General features: G+C 39.9%; 4 protein-coding genes across 9 annotated transcripts in view; 2 read left to right on the top strand and 2 right to left on the bottom strand.

The window, feature by feature from the left end:
- The window catches only part of LOC117967275 (zinc finger protein 239-like), a 52,806-nt gene extending 44,075 nt beyond the window's left edge, over positions 1 to 8,731 (top strand). For 2 of the 5 annotated variants that reach the window (XR_009320360.1, XR_009320361.1), the window contains exons 3-5: positions 3,349 to 3,738; positions 5,655 to 5,699; positions 6,289 to 8,731. Coding sequence is in view for 2 of the 5 variants with exons in the window: in XM_059018076.1 (XP_058874059.1) it covers positions 185 to 512; positions 3,349 to 3,738; positions 5,655 to 5,699; positions 6,289 to 6,764 (1,239 nt within the window). In the remaining 3 variants the exon portion in view is untranslated. Of the gene's footprint in view, positions 1 to 11; positions 513 to 3,348; positions 3,739 to 5,654; positions 5,700 to 6,288 lie in introns of those variants that run through there. The other 3 variants (XM_059018078.1, XM_059018076.1, XR_009320362.1) reach the window with 3 other exon arrangements.
- The window catches only part of LOC131724953 (oocyte zinc finger protein XlCOF26-like), a 275,201-nt gene that overhangs the window by 119,268 nt on the left and 133,086 nt on the right, over positions 1 to 22,847 (bottom strand). The window lies entirely within an intron of this gene.
- LOC117971128 (zinc finger protein 397-like) overlaps positions 1 to 22,847 on the bottom strand; it is a 186,936-nt gene that overhangs the window by 51,684 nt on the left and 112,405 nt on the right. The window lies entirely within an intron of this gene.
- On the top strand, positions 9,674 to 20,599 carry LOC117967244 (zinc finger protein 189-like). Of its 2 annotated transcripts, XR_009320355.1 has the most exons (3): positions 9,674 to 10,049; positions 14,681 to 19,227; positions 19,872 to 20,599. XR_009320355.1 is itself a non-coding variant. In XM_059017964.1 (2 exons), the coding sequence occupies exon 2, from the start codon at positions 14,689 to 14,691 to the stop codon at positions 16,774 to 16,776; it is 2,088 nt and encodes a 695-aa protein (XP_058873947.1). In that variant the 5' UTR covers positions 9,674 to 10,049; positions 14,681 to 14,688; the 3' UTR covers positions 16,777 to 19,435. The 2 variants fall into 2 exon arrangements, 1 of the variants encoding a protein (XP_058873947.1); XM_059017964.1 differs by lacking the exon at positions 19,872 to 20,599 and having other exon boundaries at positions 14,681 to 19,435.

Here is a 22,847-nt window from a genome sequence, read left to right as displayed (position 1 = left end):
TACGCGACGATTCCAACCAGAAACGCCCACTACTAGTGACGCTTTCATTTCGTTCCAGGAAACGTTTCTTTGTTTATGGTGTGGACTCTGTGAGACACGACTGTAGCCACTGCACACTTTACAGCATTTTATCAGCTGCAAAACTAATTCAGCTACACGAGTCTCAAGCTAACAGTCAGTGAAGATGGAGGTCAGTGTCTCCGTGTCGTTCTTTCAAGACGAGCTCGCCTCTACCATCGAGCACGCAGTGAAAGCGGCTGTAGACACCGTCTTGTGCCAAATCACAAAAGTTGTCGGCGGCAAATTCACTGAATTCCGAATGGAAATGGCTGGAAAGGAGAAAGAGAATGAAAGTCTGAAGCTGAGATTGGAAATATCAGAGAGCGAGTTGAAAGGAGTGCGGGAATGCATGAACGCTGCAGATGCAGACATTAAACAACCTCTCAGAAACATGAACCCCGACTGCAATGAACAAGACTTTCAGAGGAACGAGAACCAGGGATTATTTCAAGGTAAGCGTGTTTTATTTTTTGATGGTATTGCTTGGTTATTCAATCTCTTTAAATAACTGTCAATTTTATTGGGGAGGTCTTGGTTAGAAAATATCTTAAGACACTTCAAAGTGCGTATGACTGAGTGCTGTTACTAAGTATTGCCCTAATTTATACCAGTGCAAAATTCTCCATAGCAAGCAAGATACAAAATACAGTGACTTCAGTCCTAATAAGAGCAAATACAAAACACAGTACGATTTGATATCGGGGCAGTTCAAGAGCAGATAAGTGTTGATAGTTACATCAGGGTTAGATAAGAGTGCAGGTGAAATACAAGATACTACAGATTGGGTTCAGTGCAGGATTAAATACAGTAAAATAGGGAGCAGATAAGTGCAAGTTAAAGTGCATTAAAGGCAGAGTGCTATATTGTCCAGAAGTGAAGAGTTGAGTTTTACAGGTGTTGTCTGAAGAAGTGTGTCTTGAGGAGGTGCTGGAAAGTGGTCAGGGACTGGGCAGTCCTGACATCTGTAGGAAGGTCATTGCACCACTGTGGGGCGAGGGTGGAGAAGGAGCGGGCTCTGGAGGCAGGGGAGCGTAGCGGAGGTAGAGCCAGTCTTCTAGTGCAGGCGGAGCGGAGAGGTCGAGTGGGGGTGTAGGGAGAGATGAGGGTCTGGAGGTAGCTGGGTGCAGTCTGGTCAAGGCATCTCTAGTACATGAGTCTTGAACTGGATGCGAGCGGTGATTGGGAGCCAGTGGAGTGAGTGGAGCAGTGGAGTAGCGTGGGAGAAGCGAGGCAGAGAGAACACCAGGCGAGCAGCGGACTTCTGGATGAGCTGGAGCGGACGGGTGGCAGACGCAGGGAGGCCAGCCAGGAGGGAGTTGCAGTAGTCTAGGCAGGAGAGTACCTGGGCCTGGACCAGGAGCTGGGTGGCGTAGTTGGTGAGGAAGGGTCAGATTCTTCGTATGTTGCTCAGGAAGAAGTGGCAGGTGCCTGCCAGAGTGGAGATGTGCTGGGAATTAGAGAGGCAGGGGTCCAGGGTGACTCCAAGGTTCTTGGCTGAGGAGGAGGGAGAGAGCGTGGTGGATTCCAGAGGAATGGAGATAGAGAGATCAGAAGAGGGGGAAGATGAGGAGGGCAAGAAAAGGAGGTCAGATTTCAAGAGGTTGAGTTTGAGATAGAGCAGACAGACAGGTACAGATACGGGAGGGGGGGTGGGGAAGATCTGAGCATCATCAGCATAGAAATGGTATGAGAAACCATAGGATGCGATGAGGGGGCCCAGGGAGCGGGTTCAAAGAGAGAACATGAGAGGACCCAAGACTGATCCTTGGGTGATCCGTGCTGAATTACTGTATAGTGGAATGATGATGTGCAGAAAGTAGACTTTTAAGACCATAACAGCGCTAAAACAAAAGTCGATAAACTTTCAAAAACTGTAGAGACTCGGTACGTAAAATAAACAAACATACAATTCTGTTTTTAATTTTAGTGAAATAAAAAAATAGAATAATGCAATGCTGTTATCGAACAACAACAACAATACTACAAATATATATAAATACTAATATCAGGGTTTATGTAGTTGTAAAACTCAATACAAATAATATATTTACTGTTTTAGTAGCTGAAGTAGTATTTTTTTTGTTTATTTTTTTTGCATTGTACTGCTAATATTATTTTTGTTTTTAGAGATGGAGTAGCTGCAGTGGGATTTATTTTATTTCTAATGCATTATAAAATTACACTTAAAAAAACCCCCAAAAAACAGCTATACCAAAGAGAAACGGTGGATTTTAAAATGATCAAAATACTGTTATCGTTATATAATAATAATAATAATAATAAAGTTCTTTTGGTTAGATAACAGTATTAACTGCTTTTAAAAAAAGAAAAAAAAACTTTTGTTGCATATCTGACAAATAAAAAACCGTGTTGACAGGGTTAGTATTATTGAGGAGTTAATGATAAATTAGAAATAATACATTATAAAACTAAAGTAAGGTTTAACCTCAACCACCGTGTCATTTCCTTGTGTTGAGGGGTAAAGGGGTTATGGATTTGCGATAACGAAACAAATGAATACATAAATGCAATTAAGTGTTTTTAATAAGGGGGTTCACTATAGGTTTATTCACAGGTACTTTTGAATTTTCTGCATATACGCCTCCAAAATTATTCCACGGAATAGAACTCACACAAAACAGCTAGTTGCTTTTTCAAATCACTTGACTCTCACACAGGCAGCGCAGTGCAAAGGAGTATCTCCTAGAAAGTGTCCTGAGGGCATCAGGTGATTCTTAAGGGTTAGGTTTAGGGTTAGATATTGGGTTAGGGTTAGGTTTTAAGGCTGGGGTTGCTTAAGGTTAAGGTTGGGTTAGGGTCAGGGTGGGTTGATTTCGTAGAGTTGCCGAGCTCTGGAAGTGAAAGGTGGGAGTGCTTGGCAAATGCCCTCCAATCATCTGATGCGCTCAGGATATTTTCTAGGGGATAATCCTTTACACTGCCGCCGCAGTAGAGACAGACTAACAGCGCCACGCCCACTGAAACGCCCACAAAACCACCTGATTTCTTGGTATCCAGTGGCCAAATAGCATACAGGCATCATCGCTGGGCTTCTGGGTAGTGTAGTTTTCAAAGCAATCCATTATTTTTAATAGGAGAATAACAACGTAAAGACAGCGTGCGCAGATCGACCCGTACATAATAAAAGCAACACTTGGACCGATTAAATTGTTCCAGTGGATGGATCCAATGACATCTTTCAGTAGAATTCTGACAAGGGGCTGGCTTTGTAAAGGAAACTGACTAGTAAGTAGGAGATCTAATTTTGTGCTCTTTTCTTTCACACAGATCCCAAAGAGAGCCATGCTGTCCCTGAATCTGAAGCACAGGAGGGGCCAAGGATAGAAGCAGCTTACACACAAGAGGAGTCCTTTGATCAGGAGTGGTGTGCAAGTCTAAAGCAGGTTACAGAGCTGACATGTGTTAAAGATGAAGAGGTCCCTCGACTGGAATGTGTTCCTATTAAAGAGGAATTCATAGAACAGGAATGTGTCTCCATCGCAGAGGAAGTTCCTACTGAAAATAATGTCTGTACACTTGAGGAGAACAACACGCTGGTGTCAAGTCTGTATGATGATTTTCCACCTGAATATGAACTGGGATTTAGAGGTAATCGTACAAAACAAGAAACCTATCGCTTCCAGCAGGTTCAGAATACAGCTGCACGAATTCTGACAGGTACAAAAAGATTTGAACATATTACACCTGTTGTTGGCTGCTTGCATTGGCTTCCGGTGAAGTACAGAGTTATTTTTAAAATTTTGTTAATGACATTTAAGACTGTCTCTGGAAATACCCCTGCTTACATTAATGGTATGCTTTTAACTGATATGCTTTTACAAGCATAATGATATGCTTGTCCCTGGACGCCAGTTGAGATCTGCTGATGCAGGGCTTCTGGTGACTACAATGATAAAACGTAGGTCTTGTGGTGGAAGAGACTTTAGTCATTATGCACCTGTATTATGGAACAATCTTCCAATTGAAATCCTTAAAGCTTACTCAATAAATGCATTAAAATCAAAGCTTAAAACACATCTTTATGCAGAGGCCTTTTTGTAGATTGGGACGGCCTATTTTAGAATTTTGTTAATATGTAATGTATTTATTTATTTTCCCATTTGTTTTTTGATATTTTATTGTATATTATATTAGATTCTATTATTGTATAGTATATTTATTTATAATGTGAAGCGCTTTGGGATGCCTTGGCATGAAAGTAATGTTGTAATGCTGTTGAAGCTGACACCCTGGGATCCTTCAAGAAGCTGCTTGATGAGATTCTGGGATCAATAAGCTACTAACAACCAAACAAGCAAGATGGGCTGAATGGCCTCCTCTCGTTTGGAAACTTTCTTATGTTCTTAAAGGCGCTGTACAAAATACATTTGATTGATTGATTGAGTTGATTATTAATCTTGCAGTAACTGGTTACTGAGCAGCAAAGTGTGCTGAAGGTTCACATTTTTGGTTATTCCAGCTCAATTGAACCTAACCATTATGTCAACGGCTTGCAAGTTGCAACATAACTGTCCTTGCTGCTGTGGCATCTGCTAGATGTGCACCCACTATCATGCCTGTTTTGAATGCTGTTAGATCTTTGCCTGTCCCTGTTTCTGGTAGACTGTTTGCAGTTGTGCTGCTCTCACAGCTTTATAGTGGTGCTGGGTGTGAGGTAGGTGTGCTCAGTCTTGTCTGCTAGATATTATGTTCAGAGATGAGCAGCTTACAGATTAGTGATGCAGAAGACAGAGAGTTTCAAGGATGGAAGCGAACAACCAGAGATGAAAAAAAAATAATATTTTATTTAAACTGGCCAGTCAGGAGAAGGACCGAAACACAGGAACAAAGAAAATAAAGAAACAAGAAAGAAGTACCAACCAATAGCTCTAGTTTAATCACCTACTGAAGGCAGTTAGAGTCACAGCACTGTTAATGAAAATGTATACAGACAGTTCTGACTAGGTTTCAGCTGAAATAAAACAACTCTCTCTCTTTCTCTCTCTGGAATCACTCACGTCATCCTTACATACCTCTTGTCCATCCTAGCCCCTCCCTGCCACAAACCATTTGACAGGTAATCTAATAAATAAAGAGAGACATTAGACCAATATTTATACCAAATACATACGCAACAATATGAGAAAGTGTGTCACTCGCATAGCTGTGCACAGACCGGCCACCGCGGTCATCATTACCACCCCCAACAAAAGATAAACTACCTTTCCAAGCATAACTCGTAACCCACAATACAGTGTCAGAACATTGCATGGGAACGGTACCTTTTATTATTATTATTTGTTTATTTAGCAGACCCCTTTATCCAAGGCGACTTACAGAGACTAGGGTGTGTGAACTATGCATCAGCTGCAGAGTCACTTACAATTACGTCTCACCCGAAAGACGGAGCACAAGGAGGTTAAGTGACTTGCTCAGGGTCACACAATGAGTCAGTGACTGAGCTGGGATTTGAACCGGGGACCTCCTGGTTACAAACCTGTTTCTTTAACCACTGGACCACACAGCCTCCTTTTCTAAATGGCCTGTTTTTTCTTTTAAAACACAAATATATTTTCTATTTTTCTTTGTTACAGGAATGCACGCTCCACCGGACCACACTCCAGCGAGACAGCACACTGGTAAGAATGTTTTTGCTTTCCCTTACTATCAATGCTGTTTTTTTTTAAAGTTCTGCTTGGATTTAATGTGGTTGTTTAATGTAGGAGATTAGGTACTAGTGAGAAAGCACAGTCTTTCTCACTCTGGGATCACATGTCTCATGAGCTCATTATAATAAAAGGAGGCGGGTATTAAGCGGGTTTGACTGTAGTCTCATCAGAGCTCATTATAATAAAAGGAGGCGGGTATAAGCGGGTTTGACCAGTCTCATCGGAGCTCATTATAATAAAAGGAGGCGGGTATTAAGTGGGGTTGACTGCAGTCTCATCGGAGCTCATTATAATAAAAGGAGGCGGGTATTAAGCGGGTTTGACTGCAGTCTCATCAGAGCTCATTATAATAAAAGGAGGCGGGTATTAAGCGGGTTTGACTGCAGTCTCATCGGAGCTCATTATAATAAAATGAGGCTGGTATTAAGTTGGTTTGCTTGTAGTCTCATCAGAGTTCACTCTACAAGGTGGTTGTGGTTATGAGGGTAAGCCCTACCTAAGAGTGAATGTGTAAGAATGCTGTACAATATTCTTTGTCTTTTTCTCGTTGTTTCTCTAGCTGCTAAAGGAAAACTTACAGGAGGGACTCCATTTCCCTGTGCTGATTGTGGGAAGAGATTCAGTCGTTTATCAGCTCTTAAAAGACACCAGCGCGTTCACACAGGAGAGAAACCTTATCACTGCACTGTGTGTGGGAGGAGCTTCACGCGATTAGAAAGTCTTCAATCACACCAGCGCATTCACACAGGAGAGAAGCCTTATCACTGCTCTGAGTGTTGGAAGAGATTCCGTTGTTTATCGGACCTTAAAATCCACCAGCGCATTCACACAGGAGAGAAACCTTATCACTGTGCTGAGTGTGGCAAGAGTTTCACATATTTGAAGTCCTTGAAAATCCACCAGCGGGCTCACCAAGATAAATATTATCAATGTAGTGAATGTCTGAAGAGTTTCAGTCACTTATCAAGCCTTAAAAGACACCATAAAATTCACACAAGAGTGAAGCCCTATCCCTTTTCTGTCCCGTATTCCTAAGCCTGGATGAATAAATATGAGACAGCCGAGCACGGGCTGGCTCTCAAGGTCAGATGTTGTAAAAGGAATAATTCTGATTAAGAGTGAAGCTGTTCTTTGTTCCAGTGAGTTATACAGTCAGTCAGAAAAAAGAAGCGTGCTATCAACACCTAGCAAGCAAAGTCACAGAATGGGAAGAGCAGGCGTAACATCTTAACTGCAACGCTGCCTCCAACATTAAGCAAGAAAAGTCACGAAAGAGGAGAGCAACGGACAACAGCCTAGCATATTAGCTCATCGCCATATAACTTAAATACAAAAAAGAACGTAAAGAGAACTGTACCAACTGGATCACCATCGAAGAGAGGAAAGGCCATCAAACCTTGAACCAATCGATTAATGAACTGATTTGGTCTGCTGGCACTGGTCAAATTTACAGCAAGAGATTCCCATCAGTCACTGAGCGAGACTTGGTGTTTCTGACCAGGAATGCAGACAATGTAATAATGTATAAGCAAGGAGAGAGTTATAAAGTATAACAGGGTGTGGCCATAAGTCGCTGTACTGAATAGACCAGGGGCAAGTGTAATAGCTGGTGGAGTCAATTTAATTTAACATTTGAAATTGGTGCTACAATACATATGGAATTAATAAAAACAAATACAATGGGAGTTCCATTTAGGTGCCGTGGATTCTAATTAAGGGATATAATATAATTAACACTAGCACTGCCATAGCTGCTTTTTGAACAGCTTTTGCAATTCAGATTTAAATATTTAATTACGATAAGTTTTTAATTCAACTCCCCAGTAATGTTGTTGAAGCTGACACCCTGTGATCCTTCAAGAAGCTGCTTGATGAGATTCTGGGATCAATAAGGCTTCCTAGGTGGGTGGTTATAGCTGAAGACGTATTATTCTCCCTCTCTTTCTCTGATCACAGGGCGTCACACAGCAGGGCAGACTGGGTGGATGGCTGTTTGAGGTCTACTCTGTTTTTTTCAACCCATCCTTTTCTCTCTCTGGTCTGTCTCCCTGTCTTTACTGTTTCACTGCTGGTAATCTACAGTAATAAACAAAATAATAATGTAATATTATCTACTGTATTAATAAAAAATAAAAAAAATCGGTGTTTGTTTTAAATAGATTTTTTTGGGTATTATAGCCAGGTGGCAGTGGAAGAAGCATCAAGATTCAAGACAGCCTTTGTTTTGCACTGAACTGTTGCAGTTCCGTGTTCTTCCATTCAGACTGTGCAATGCGCCAGCCTCAATCCAGCAGCTCATGAACACTGTTCTAGCTGGACTCCTCTACAGATGTTGGGTGGTGTACCTAATGACATTGTGATTGACTCTCCCACCTTCGAATAGCACCTTAAGGACTTCCAAGAAGTATTGAGCAAACTACAATCTGCAGGTGTCTGTGAGCTTCTTTTGCTAGGTTCCTTCATTATTATATTAAGAATGAGCAGGTGATACACTTATAGGAGGCTGTGTGGTCCAGTGGTTAAAGAAAAGGGCTTGTGACTAGAAGGTCCCCGGTTCAAATCTCACCTCAGCCCCTGACTCATTGTGTGTCCCTGAGCAAGTCACTTAACCTCCTTGTGCTCCGTCTTTCGGGTGAGACGTAGTTGTAAGTGACTCTGCGGCTGATGCATAGTTCACACACCCTAGTCTCTGCAAGTCACCTTGGATAAATGCTTCATGTGGCTGCTGCTGCCACAACCTACTTCATTCAATTTTTAGATTTTGCTGTTCGGACTTTACAAAAGAAAATGCTATTTAAAATCACAAACACCTTGAAATAAATTAAAACATCTTATGATTGTAAAAACTACTTAGTTTGTGTGGTAGAAATTCTATGAGAAACCAGTCTTGTAAATCCATATCGTCTCCCAACTAAAATATTAAGGTCATTATAGAGACAGTATTTAGAATATGTAGTTAAAATGTGGTATGGCATAATTGCAAATATTTTTAAAAAATGGCTTTACCTGTATTGGATTTTTAAAATTGCTGTTTTAACTGATTAAAGTACCTTTTGTTGATAGTTGAAATGAAATGTAAAAAACATGACCACACTGAAATAAACTTAAATATCCTGCATTTAAACCTGTACTTTAGAGTACTGTAATCTGGGGCCAATGTTGGAAATCCTGAGGTATTTTGAAGTGATGTATGCGCATCTGCACCCCCCGATTCTGACTCGCGTTCTAAATCTCAAGCACTGATTGTAGTCAGCAGAGATCACTATTTGGCATCTTGGGTTGCATGGATGTGCTAATCAGGACTGTACTTCTTGCTGCCAAAAAGAGCAGCTCTGTTGAGTCTTTTTTTTTTGTTGTTGTTTGTGTATATTAATCACACACATCAGACAGAGCTGGATTTTCAATTGACGTTTAAGAAACTTTCGCGCAAATTCTGGCAAGCTAGTAAATCGTTTCAAGACAAAACACAAATATTTACAATTTCTGTCAACTGTGTAATTTATGGCGGACACGGGCATGGCTTTTTGTCTTCATGTACACGTGGAATAACCCAGATGGGGTGTTCGATGTAGTTTAACAGACTGCACATAAATGAATTTGCTCGGGTGAAATAGACTGAAAACATCTCTAACCTAAAGAGCCTTCCCAGTTGAAAGCTAAAATGGCTAATTACCATTTCTCATCTAGAAAAACGTGTTGCAATACTTGTGATGTTTTGTATCTTGAATAACCAATGAATGCAACCAAGTGTAATCTCGTACCGGATATCATTATTTGTGCAGAATCGTCTTTTATTAACCCGACCTAATACTTTAAATAGCACCTGATAAATTGCAGTAAAATCAGCAGCGGCAACGTCATAGTAGTGGGCGTGTTTTTTTGAAACCGCCGCTTATGATTGGTTGCAGAAACGCTCCAAACCCAGCTTGCAAAACTGATTGGCTAGCCTCCCCGTCGGCGAGTTGAGAAGGGCGGAGAGGGGATGTGAAACTGCATACTGGAGTAGCCATGTTAGCTATTATTGCGTTTTATTTTACTAAGAAATATCCTTACTGTGGATCTGAAGTAGCGTCAGTTTCGTCCCTCTGCTTTGTGCGGCTCAACGAGTTTTGTATTCCAAAACTGCTGCTCGCCATGTGTGGGGTCACTGTGTTTTCTTTGATCTATTAACAGATTGCACTGTTTTCTTTTTGTTTATCTGAATGGTTTTAGTTAAAGTGACGGTTTAGATGTGAAACGGAAGTCTTGAGATCGACTAAAATAAGAAACAGCAACTTTCGCGCCGACTTGCAGAGAAAAAGAGAGGTACAGAGGAGAGAGGTAAACCAAACTTAATTTATCGTAATTTAATTCACATTGCTTATTTTTAAAACGTACTGCAATACAGTAGACTGCATATCAATTTCAAAACGGAATTTGAAAACGGGACTGCTCAAAAATGAAGTTTTAATTGTAATTACATTTATACGGGGACGTCGTTTCAGAAAACTTCTGCCGGGGGGGTGGGCTGGGGTCACGGAGGTCATTCTGTGTGTATTTTCTCAATAGCATTATGAATGAGAACAAAATTAAAATAAAAACAGGCTTTGGGACCGTTTACAACGAGGCAGCGTGCTGCGGTTTGTCAACATCGTTCTTATTCTTAAAATAAATTATAAATATGTAATGCAGGTATTTTTAAAGCACGCCACTGGTTTATAACAAACTCGGAAAATGTCGTTCCACTAGATCTCGTTTTTTGGTAATGAAGTGTGTAAGGTTACGACCGTCGTGTTCACAGAAACTTGTATGTTTTAACGCTAACCTAATTGTTCTGCGGCCAGCTTCCGATGTCAAAATCAAGTTACGTTTTGAAAACTGTAACAGTTACATACTGTAACTACTGCTACATTAAACACACAGCGGTACAATATCACGTTATAAAAACATTTTAGAGTAGCAGCTAGTGGCATTATACTACTCATTTCAGATCATTATTTTTATTTATTTATTATTTTCTCATCGGGCCAATTCAGTTTAACAATGTATTTTACAGCGTCCATCCGAATGCATCCAGAGGCTTGCAATCCAATACCAGCGCTCAATAATCTTTTATTGAGTAATACATGATCAACCGTATCAAAAGCCTTGGAGAGATCAATAAACAGAGACATGCCTGTTGCTTTCTTATCTAGAGCCATTGTGATGTCATCCGTGACTTTCAATGCTGCAGTCCTGGTACTGGGACTCGACCTGAAACCACACTGCATATTGCATCCAAATAACATTTAATTGATTACTGACCAAGGATTCTAAAATTTTTGCCAAAATTAACAAATTTGAAATTGGTCTGCAGTTACAAGTCGGATGGATTTCCAGCTTTTAACAGAGGAGTAACTTACATTAGGCAGTTCATTGGACTCTATTGAAAAGTTATAAATACAAGTAATAGGTTCTGCAGTAATTGCAAGCAGCTGTTTTTAATACAATTGGATCTAGACCACCAGGACCTGCAAGATTCCTACAGTCAATAGCTTGTAGAGATTTTAAAATAGCAGTAACCTGAAAAGAACAACATTGAAAAATGGAAGACCATGGCGAGGATAGACTGTTGCTTTCTGAGCTGATAAAAGTGCTCCGTCTTTCGGGTGAGACGTAATTGTAAGTGACTCTGCAGCGGATGCATAGTTCACACACCCTAGTCTCTGTAAGTCGCCTTGGATAAAGGCGTCTGCTAAATAAACTAAATAATAATAATAATAATAATAATAATAATAATAATAATAATAAATTAGAGCCAAGTTGCCAGATTGCATTAAAACATTGATTATGTAGTTATACGCTGACAATAGTGCTAGTATGAATGCCAATGTGAATCAAAAGCCTGAAGGTTTTGTATCCTAGCCACGCCCTGATGTTGGTAGACAGCCTTCGAGGCAGCACCAGCGTGCGTATAGGGATGCTCTTCTGCAGCCAGATCCTCCTTTTTTTCAAACCTCATTGAGGAAGGTCGTGGTAGCCTAGGGATCTTTTTTTCTATTAACACATGTTGTAGCCAAATATAAAGTCTACTGTATCTTATTCTAAAGACCAGTGTAATACATTTTTGAATTGTTTCAAACCAAAGTTGGTAATATTAGACACCAGCTTTCACGCCCCTCTATACCTGTACTGTCTTGTTAAACTCCATGCTTGAGTTTGCAGGGATCTTCCTTTCTGATTTTGCTGACTGCATTTGGTATTAAAATGCGACCCACAGCATGCTTCTTAGACCCTGTTTCCACCGTCTAGCTTTTCAGTTCTTTGCCCATTGGTAACTCAAATCCTAAATGATTCCTTGTGTTCTGGGGTTGTGCTTTCGGCGTTTAAACTAGCTGCTGTTAAACCCTTGATTAAAAAAATAATAATAAAATAATCAGTGATGTGTTAATGGCTACTGATTCAGGTGCATTATCCATTCGGGTTCTTCTAGACTTTAGTGCTGCATTTGATTCTGTTAACCATGATATTCTTTTCGAAAGTTGTGTTTGTATTTCTGGGTCAGAACTTTTTTTTTTTTTTTTTACAGTTGAATGGTGATAAGACTGAAGTAATGATACTTGGTTATTGATGGGCTTGAGATTAGGTCTAGCTCTGAAATGAAAAGTCTTTGTATTATTTTTTTTACCCTAGTCTAGTCTTTGAGTCCCACATGCGGAATGTCACCAGGGTGTCATTTTTTCTTTTATGTAATATTGTCGATTTCATTCTATTCTGTTTGTGTCTGATGCTGAGAAGTTAGTACATGCCTTTGTCTCTTCTAGACAATAAATAATACATTATATTAGAACATTAATAAATGTTCTAATATAATTAAGTCAAGTAGATGGGATTTAGTGTTTTCCCGTTTTCTTAAACAATGTGATGTTTAGTTTCTGCGTGGTGCTTGAAAATGTCTCCACACTTAAATAAAATACACAATCTCTGTGACATCACACGAAGAAGAAAAAACCAGCAGGCAGTGAAATGCAGTATCACTCCCCTATCCAATGATATGTGTTCTCTAACAGAAGGACTTCAGTATGATCATGTTTACACGATCACGGTCCTTGAAGGGTTAAGGAATGTATCGCTGGAAAATAGCTTTGAGCTTGTGATGCAGAGGAAATGAATTCACACCAGTCTGTTGTATTTGTAGTAAGGAAAAATCACGAGCTCGGGAGGTTACACAGGTGATAAAACACAGGGTAAGCTCTCCGATCGACAGTTTACAACTCCTTTTATACCTCATTACAGTTACAAATTCAGTCCCGCCCCCCTTCCCGTTATTGGGTAAGTTTTGCCGCATAGGCGTGCAGCTCCAGTTGTCATCTGTTGATTGGTACTACTTCTACTGCAAGGGCCGGTCTCCACCTGTAACAAGAACAGGTTGTTCTAGAAGGTTCCTTCTTGCCCCCTAAAGTTGTTTGACTCTGTTTAAGCGTTCAGTCTGTCACGTACACAGTTTGGTTTCGGTAAGGCTTCCTGTTCTGCTCTATGCAGACAGCCTGTGGTTAAGCTAGGCTTCCTGTTAGTGCTAAACTAGATCTGTGCAGACAGTTAATCGTACAATGTTTAACTGCCTTTGCTACTGCAAAAGCTTATAAGTACTTATGTGGAGTAGTGGTTAGGGCTCTGGACTCTTGACCGGAGGGTTGTGGGTTCAATCCCAGGTGGGGGACACTGCTGCTGTACCCTTGAGCAAGGTACTTTACCTAGATTGCTCCAGTAAAAACCCAAGTGCACAAATGGGGAATTGTATGTAAAAATAATGTAATATCTTGTAACAATTGTAAGTCGCCCTGGATAAGGGCGTCTGCTTAGAAATAAATAATAATAATACATTAACATTTGGCTGACCTAAAATCCTACTTCAGCTTGTTTCTTCATTGTCAGATAATCTAATTTAAGAAACAGCCATGGTTTAACATTGCTAATTATAGCTTTATTAAAGGCAGGTAGCGGGGAAAGAAATAAACTCAACAATAATTAAATACATAATTAATTTGGCTTACTCAGGGAAAGCCCAGCCTTCAGTCTGTGGTTTTCAGCACAGAAGAATGCAGTGCTTTGCATTTGTCTTATTTGCTTTCTTGTTCTGTACATGTTTGAGTGGCAGTGTGACCTTTTAATGGTATTGTCTCGTACATTATCAATGGAATTACAGCAAAACTTGAATAGTATCCCACCATCCTCCCTATAGATGATACGTTTTTTAGCTCTGTCTTGTACTGAAACATTGCATTATTTTTTCATTGGTGCAGCCGCTGTATTGAGTTTCAGCAGAGACACACGAGTGAAGTCACATGATGAATTAACTCAACTTGGCTGTATGCAGTGAAAAAAAAAACCAATGCCTTGTATTATAAGAAGTAATTTACAATCTCTAGAAACCACTGCAAAAAAATACTACAAACTGAGTTCAATACTCAAATATTTTTCTAAGGTTTAAACACCTGCCTGGCTTAATAAGACTAACATAAAATATATGCTTATTCAGATGCAGACCTACGTAGGCTTGCCCACTGATGCAGTTTAGTTTTACAGCTTGCTAGCAATAGAGATAATGAAGCAATGGATTACAATCCCAGGGACACAAAACACTTGAATGACTAATCCAGAAACCCTTATTTTTGTTTTTCAGATCAGTTTATATTTGTACCTGACAATTTTAATTTCTGATCGTTTTTTGAGGTCATGAAACCATTGCTGCTAAAACAAAACCGATGGTCACACCATGGAGCCCACTATACAATTAATGTTAAATACATTTCATTAATTTATTTTCTTTGAGATGCACTATGGTTTAACGTAATACATTCATTTTCCTTCTAAATAGTAAATCTACTAAATAACCAATGACTTTTAAAACAAGTATTTGTACTGGTATATTTAAAATAAATGTATTTAGGGAATATGTGAAATTATACAAAAACATGCATTGTGTTTTTCAGGTACTGATATGAAGGTGGTGCATCTTGGTAGAAGGCAAGGACTAGATATGGCATATTCTCATATTAAAGAAGAGCTTCCTGAACTGGAACCTGTCCATATTAAAGAGGAGGCCCCTGGACTGGAACCTGTCCATGTTAAAGAGGAGGCCCCTGGACTGGAACATGTCCATGTTAAAGAGGAGGCCCCTGGACTGGAACATGTCCATGTTAAAGAGGAGGCCCCTGTGCTGGAACCTGTCCATGTTAAAGAGGAGGCCCCTGTGCTGGAACCTGTCCATGTTAAAGAGGAGGCCCCTGGACTGGAACATGTCCATGTTAAAGAGGAGGCCCCTGGACTGGAACATGTCCATGTTAAAGAGGAGGCCCCTGGACTGGAACATGTCCATGTTAAAGAGGAGGCCTCTGTGCTGGAACCTGTCCATGTTAAAGAGGAGGCCCCTGGACTGGAACATGTCCATGTTAAAGAGGAGGCCCCTGGACTGGAACATGTCCATGTTAAAGAGGAGGCCCCTGGACTGGAACATGTCCATGTTAAAGAGGAGGCCCCTGTGCTGGAACATGTCCATGTTAAAGAGGAGGCCCATGTGCTGGAACATGTCCATGTTAAAGAGGAGGCCCCTGGAGTGGAAGCTGTCCATGTTAAAGAGGAGGCCCCTGGACTGGAACATGTCCATGTTAAAGAGGAGGCCCCTGGACTGGAACATGTCCATGTTAAAGAGGAGAGTCCTGTGCTGGAACATGTCCATGTTAAAGAGGAGGCCCCTGGACTGGAACATGTCCATGTTAAAGAGGAGAGTCCTGTGCTGGAACATGTCCATGTTAAAGAGGAGGCCCCTGGACTGGAACATGTCCATGTTAAAGAGGGGGCCCCTGGACTGGAACATGTCCACGTTAAACAAGAGGTAGCCAAGCCTGATGATTTATTACATAGAGAGTCCTCTCAAGCCATGTATGCTAATGGAGAGGAGGGGACTGAGCTGGGTTCCATTCAGAGGAACCATCACATCTCCCAGCTGGAGGCTATCCAAATAAATCCTGCATCACAACATGCACCAAGGTCACCTTCACCCTGTGGGACAACAATGTTAGAAAAAGAACATGAATGTGGAAAGAGCTTCACTCATTTAGGAAACTTCAAACACCAGCAACTTCACACAGGAGAGAAACCACACCAATGTATACATTGTGGGAAAAGTTTTGGTTATTTAGGAAGCTTCAAAAAACACCAGCAAATCCACACGGGAGAGAGCTCACAACAGTGTAATCAATGCGGGAAGAGCTTCTCTCGGTTAGGAAACCTTAAGCAACACCAGCAAACTCACACAGGAGAGAAACCACACCACTGTATACTTTGTGGGAAGAGTTACGGTCATTTACCAACCTTTAAAAGACATCAGAGAATCCACACAGGCGAGAAACCACACCAGTGTAATGAATGTGGAAAGAGCTTCTCTTGGTTAGAACACTTTAAGCAACACCAGCGAACTCACACAGGAGAGAAACCACACCACTGTGTACTTTGTGGGAAAAGTTTTGCTCAGTTAACAACCTTTAAAAGACACCAGCAAATTCACACAGGAGAGAAACCACACCAGTGTAACGAATGTGGGAAGAGCTTCGCTCGTTTAGGAAGCCTTAAAAAACACCAGCCAGTTCACACAGGAAATAAACCACACCAGTGTAATGAATGTGGAAAGAGCTTCTCTTGGTTAGGACACTTTAAGCAACACCAGCGAACTCACACAGGAGAGAAACCACACCACTGTGTACTTTGTGGGAAAAGTTTTGCTCAGTTAACAACTTTTAAAAGACACCAGCAAATCCACACAGGAGAGAAACCACACCAGTGTAACGAATGTGGTAAGAGCTTCGCTCGTTTAGGAAGCCTTAAAAAACACCAGCGAGTTCACACAGGAGAAAAACCACACCAGTGTAGTGAATGTGAGAAGAGCTTTGCTGAATTAGGAAACTTTAAAAAACACCAGCAAGTTCACACAGGAGAGAAACCTCACCACTGTATAAATTGTGGGAAGAGCTTTACTCGGTTAGGAAGCCTTAAAAGACACCAGCGAATTCACACAGCGGTGAAACCATAACCATTGTGCTGAATGTAGGGGAAAGGTTTGATTTGGTGGGACACCTTAAACCACCAGAAAACTCATGTAAGACAGAAACCCTGTAACTGAAGAGATGAACTTCAATTGATATGAAAACACATATCAATTATATTGGTTATTACACACACACAGTACCTTGGAAATGTTATTTAAATACGGTATGCTGGAATAATTCAGTATTGTTTAACTGCATTTAAAACATGTAACACAGCAGCTTGCAAGATATTGGATTTCAAAGTCCTTTGTATGATTTTACAATTTAAAAGTGCAAATGAAGATTAAAATCACAAACATAAATTTATTATATTAATATGATTGTATAACCAATTAATTTAGGAGGTATACGACCTACAAGAAAAGTCTAATAAATCCATAAGAACTGAAGGTCTCCCAACTAGTATAGATTACAAAAAAAAAAACAATAGTCATAATATGTGTTGTACAAAAAGAAAAAAAATGACTTGGAGTTGTTCATTGAAGTGAACATGTTTTTGTGAAACAGTACCAGGCCATAAAACTCACAAGAGCTGCTGCATTCCTGCAGGTTCATACACATTCGTGTCGCTGGCACTGAAACTGTGGAATTAGCTGCCACCATCTGCAGGAGGTACCAGACATAAGACCAGCAAAAGAACAGGAGATATTTGACACATTATTATTACTATTATTATTATTATTTATTTCTTAGCAGACGCCCTTATCCAGGGCGACTTACAATTGTTACAAGATATCACATTATTTCACATTATACAGATATCACATTATTTTTACATACAATTCCCCATTTATACAGTTGGGTTTTTACTGGAGCAATCTAGGTAAAGTACCTTGCTCAAGGGTACAACAGCAGTGTCCCCTACTGGGGATTGAACCCACAACCCTCTAGTCAAGAGTCCAGAGTCCTAACCGCTACTCCACACTGCTGCCCCACATAAATTAAATATTACACTTCATGAAAAGTCATAAGACTGGATTCTGGAATGGAAATGGAAACAGTCATTTTTATAGTAAATACTAGCCAGCCTGTGTTTTTACTTCCTTTCCCATTGGAAAGGCTGTGCATTTGAGACCACATAGTTCTCATGAGAGTGTGCTAGCGACAGTACAGTAGGAGTCTCTGATAGTATGTGGTAGATACAAAGTGAACGCTATGAATGAAACACAATCGACAGCCATGGAAACGAGTTCAGCATCACCCTATAGAATAACTCACTGTGCTTCATAAAGTCGAATGAAACCTGCTGAACAATGTTAAGTTAACATATTCAATTACATAGCGCTTTGTAGTTTTCCATAGTACTTGTAGAAGAACTGACACAAATCTAAATGTGACATTTCTAAATCTTACATGATATGCCATTATGGTTTCCGGTAGACTTTCTGTATCATTTTGTAGTTTCTTTGATTACATGATGTTAAATAAAAGATCTAACAAAAAGTGCGTGCATCAACTGAGAAACAGGATCATATTTTATAAAAGGGATACACACCTAAAAACAAACTTAACACACAAAAACATAACAAACAGGAAAATCAGCTTAAATAATCCAGATTTCCTTCCATTCAGAATGTGCTTTGCCTGGTCAGGCTTGCTTCTGTTCAAAATAAAAACAGCAGGTGGTACATTTTATGGTCCCACATTATGTGGTACTCGCCACAATGTGCCTCTTGATTTTTCAGACTCCTTTGTTGTTTCATCGCAATCCTTTTGTAGCTGTTCACGCATGCGGTTGTCAAGAGATCGATCCATTGGCAAAACTGGAGTTGCTTTTCCCTGGCTTTCCAGCTCTGACATCATATTTTTGAAATTCTTCAGTTCGTGCTGCTGCAGTTGTGAGGAGAGCAGTTTTGATTTTTGTTTAAAAGCTGTCACAGAAGTAATCATTTCAACAATGTTGTCTCGTTTCCTTGCAGCTCTAAATTGAGTTTGTTCAGCTGAGCAGCAACTTCAGTCAAAAAATCCAAATCTAACAGCCACGCTTCATCTTCCAGCTGCTTGTATTAAGCATCTCGAGGCCAGAAACTCCTTGATTTCAGTTAATAGACCCCTAAATCTCTGCAGAAATGTTCCTCTACTAAGCCAACTTACATCCATGTGTAGCAAGAGCTCTGCGTGTTCAGCTTCACTTTCTTCCAGTTGAGACCTGAAAGGCGTCCCTGCAGACAGTGAAAGAAAGGGTATTGTTCATTTCCAGACCCTTGCCAGAGCACACTACTGCATTACACTGTAACAAAGCATTTATGTTTTTGGCAAGTTGATAAAATACAAGTGTTTTCATTTTATTATATTATACCTTTTAGGAGGTCTTTTTTCAACAGGAGTATTTTTTTTTAATAAATTATGTTACCTTAGGTACCCTAGGGTAAACTAAAGGGATTTCTTCACAATTCAACTTTAATTATGGAACCTGTAGTTATTATACTGTGGAGGTGTGTCACAAAGACAGCCGGAGTGGGTGGCGTCAGACCAGAAGCAGGAAATAAAACGACAGAGAGGTGTGGTTTGGTGGAGCTGAGCGAATGGTTTCGCTCTGCATTTAATAAACAGAACAGAAAATAAAAAGGTTGAACAAACAAACACAAACACAAAACAGGACACGGCACTTACGCCAAAGTAAATAGACAAACAAAACGAACTAACACTTAACAAACGGTGCACGGAGAGACAAACAAACGGTGAGAACAAACACTTTACGTTTTTATTTTGTTTTTATTTCGCTTTTCTTTCTCCTCCTCTCTCCCGTTCTCCACTCTCGAACACCCAACCCCGAGTGAGTCAAACGTGCATCTATATATACTGTTGTGCTGTGATTCAATTACTAATTAATTATTCACTTGAATCCCAGCACGTGAATTAATTCTGTGCAACCCCGTGCTCACATACTATACTTTAAATGCACGTGAAGTGATTTGTGCCCTCCTCGTGCCTAAATACAAATCTACCTTTTTAAATACACGTGAAACACAGACCCGTTTATATCCCGTGTACCAATGACTATACACCAACATTAACACACGCAACATACAACATATAACACAGAAAATACACACAGGGGCGGGCACTTCGTCACAAGGTGGAATTTATATTTTCCGAATATTTGTGTATCTAACATTTAATGCTTAATCAGCAGGGAGCATTTGCGTGCATAATCTGCTTAGCTACAGTAATTTTGTATCAAAATAACTATAAAGTTTATATTTGAAGTTTTATATGTTTATGCTAAGCTGAAGCAAATTTCAGAAGGAACACTTTGTGGCTTTCTTTACAGAAGTAAACCAGACACCTCCATCCTGTCACAAACTCATGAGATGTCTGGGCAGACAGTCAAAAGTGACAGGTGTCTAGTTTAGATACAAAGAGAGATGGAAAATAAGTTTGTATGTGCGGGTAACGTGTGAGCTAACAGGGTGAGCACCTCAACGTGACTGGATATTGAACTAGAAGATGGGAGGGAATCACCCATGAGGTTTGTGTATAGATATGTGTGTTTTTATTAATTAAGTATTTGCTTATAAGTTTTCATTTTATTCCATATATAGAATATTGCTTCGGCTTAGGACTCAGGGTGCAGTTCCGCTTAAATGTGTCTATAAGATATGTTTCTACTTCTGTAAAATCATGGCATGCCATGACAGCGAGTGAGGAAATAAGTCTCGGAAAAACAACCCCTTATATGGAAACCTCCTGAAACCGTCTATATGACGTAAGTGACTGTATAACTGTGTGCTGAAAGGCTGCATCATTAAGTCAGACTTGTGTTTTGAACGCATTTGCTGGCTTCCTTTGCACATCGTATTAAAGGTTGTTGTAAGACCACTGCTCCTGGTTTCCTGTGTCAAGTCCTTTCAAATACCTACTACAATACTCAACATAACCGGTTGCCTAATAATTCAATCATGAATCGATTAATTAACATATATAACTGAGCTTATATATCAAAATAGTACCACCCCCTATTTCCTAATCTTTCTGCAAACACATTTACATAGTTACTATAACACAGATCTAGATTTATAAAGGAATAAAATACAAACTATTGCACTAACATAATGAAATAAAAACACAGTATAAAGCAAATAGTTATTTTCACAGATTATATCAAATAAATGGAAAGCATTAATATATCCAATAAAATACAGATTACTGTACATGCAGGTACAGTTCATACATCGATAAACGTATTTCTAAAGTTTAAAATATCACAAAATGAATTGCTTTCATGTATTTGTATTTTTATTTCAAAGGACAACGAAGACATCGAATACAGTTTTTGTTGGGCTGAGAGCGACAGCTGCAACCCCAATCAAATCCACCATCTTCAAAGTGAACAGCCTGTCAATCAAGCTGTGCAACACTGCAAACGCTTATATAGATGAGAGGGAAATACTTTAAAAAAAATAACATTACAATTACAGTACACCCTCGCTATAACGAACATGTTGGGGTCCAAGCCATTGTTCGTTATATCGAGGGGTTTGTTATAGCGAAAGTACAAGCAAAATAAACGATAAACTGTTGGAATAAGTTACAGATGTCAGTCCTACAGATGTCAGGACTGCCCAGTCCCTGACCACATTCCGGCGCCTCCTTAAGACTCACCTCTTCAGACAGCACCTGTAGAACGCCTCTGTTTTTCCCCTGGGACACTATCACCCTTCCTTAAATGCGCTTTACTTGCTCTTATTTGCCCCCTACTTTACTGCATTTAATCCTGTACTTCAGAGTACTGTAATCTACCAAGTGTTTAATCTGTAGTATTTTGTATTTAATCATATCCTGATGTAACTATCAATTTTGCTTTGCCGCATGGTTGCTGAACAAGCCAGAAAAACAGCGCTTTTTGACAACTTATATTCACGACAGAGATATGCCTGCGTTATCGCTTCTTACAAACGATCAATACAGTTTCCAGCTTTGTTGTAACATAAATTATTTTCCTTTTGGAGGCATAGTTACACAGCGCTCTCTTTTTATTAAGACAAAACAATTGACTTCACTGCGGAGGTGGCATCCCGTGCGTACAGACCAGGATGTTGACAGTGTGTGTTTATATTATCTTTTTAATATATATTATTTGGGGTCCAGGGGCCAGGTCCGTTATAGCCGAATGTTAGTTATAATGAAGGGTGTTAGCGAGGGTGTGCTGTATTTAGTAAATCCCCAAATCCAATGGAACCCTCACTTTTCTAATTAGTTAAAAAACAATCTGACTTAATTGATTCACTGTATAGAACTAGCGAGGAGAAATGACGATGTAACCAACTTAATTATTTTAACCTACCACCCGCCTCTCTATAATATTTGGTCAGTTGTAGTGCAGTTGTAATGTTTATTTTGAGTATGAGAAGAGATAATGGCAAAACTAAAAAAGGGAATTATTTGTGTATTTCAACCCTGACTAAAACAGGAGGGAAACAAATCTCCCTTTCAAAACTAAATGAATAAACACATAATAAACACATTTAAAACAAACACAATTAACTGTGTCTTAAAACAAATTAAGAACATGCTGTGAATGCCTGTAGATAAGAAATTGACTTTTTCAAAGAATACTAAAGATTTCATTTCACATTCACGTCAGAAGTGAACACATTCCATTTGCAAGAACACTCCAAGCACAACTCAATGAAACCACTTGACTAAGCTCACTGTCCATACCATACCGAATCCTGAGCCAATCACAGCCCACTACGTTTGCGTTTGTTTATCTAAGAGCTCTTGTATCCTTGGTTTTTCAGCACAGTGGGTACCTGGGTAATGGCATCACTGCATTGAGAGCCAGCGCGGCGACTTCAATGATATGTTTAAATCCCCAGCATGTTTGTTTAGGATTTCTGCCACGCTGCCACTAGGGGAATTGAACACAGCCGATGGAAGCTGCAAAGGGGTTAACCTCTCCCCACATTTAGCAGTGTGGAGCAGTGCTAGGATGCTCTCATTTGCCAGCAACAGCGCCTGTCATTCAAAGTGCCTACTTTGAAACGAGCGGGTTAAGTGATACCTCTGTGAGCCATTAATAATGACGGTGTGGTTTCCAATACAGAATGCT

The sequence above is a fragment of the Acipenser ruthenus genome, chromosome 58 (genome assembly GCF_902713425.1).
Source record: "Acipenser ruthenus chromosome 58, fAciRut3.2 maternal haplotype, whole genome shotgun sequence".
NCBI classification, from domain to species: domain Eukaryota; kingdom Metazoa; phylum Chordata; class Actinopteri; order Acipenseriformes; family Acipenseridae; genus Acipenser; species Acipenser ruthenus.
This window is presented reverse-complemented; position numbering and strand designations above follow the sequence as displayed.

Coding starts and splice junctions, on each gene's coding strand:
- LOC117967244 (XM_059017964.1), top strand. CDS start 14,689: ATGAAGGTGGTGCATCTTGGTAGAAGGCAAGGACTAGATATGGCATAT.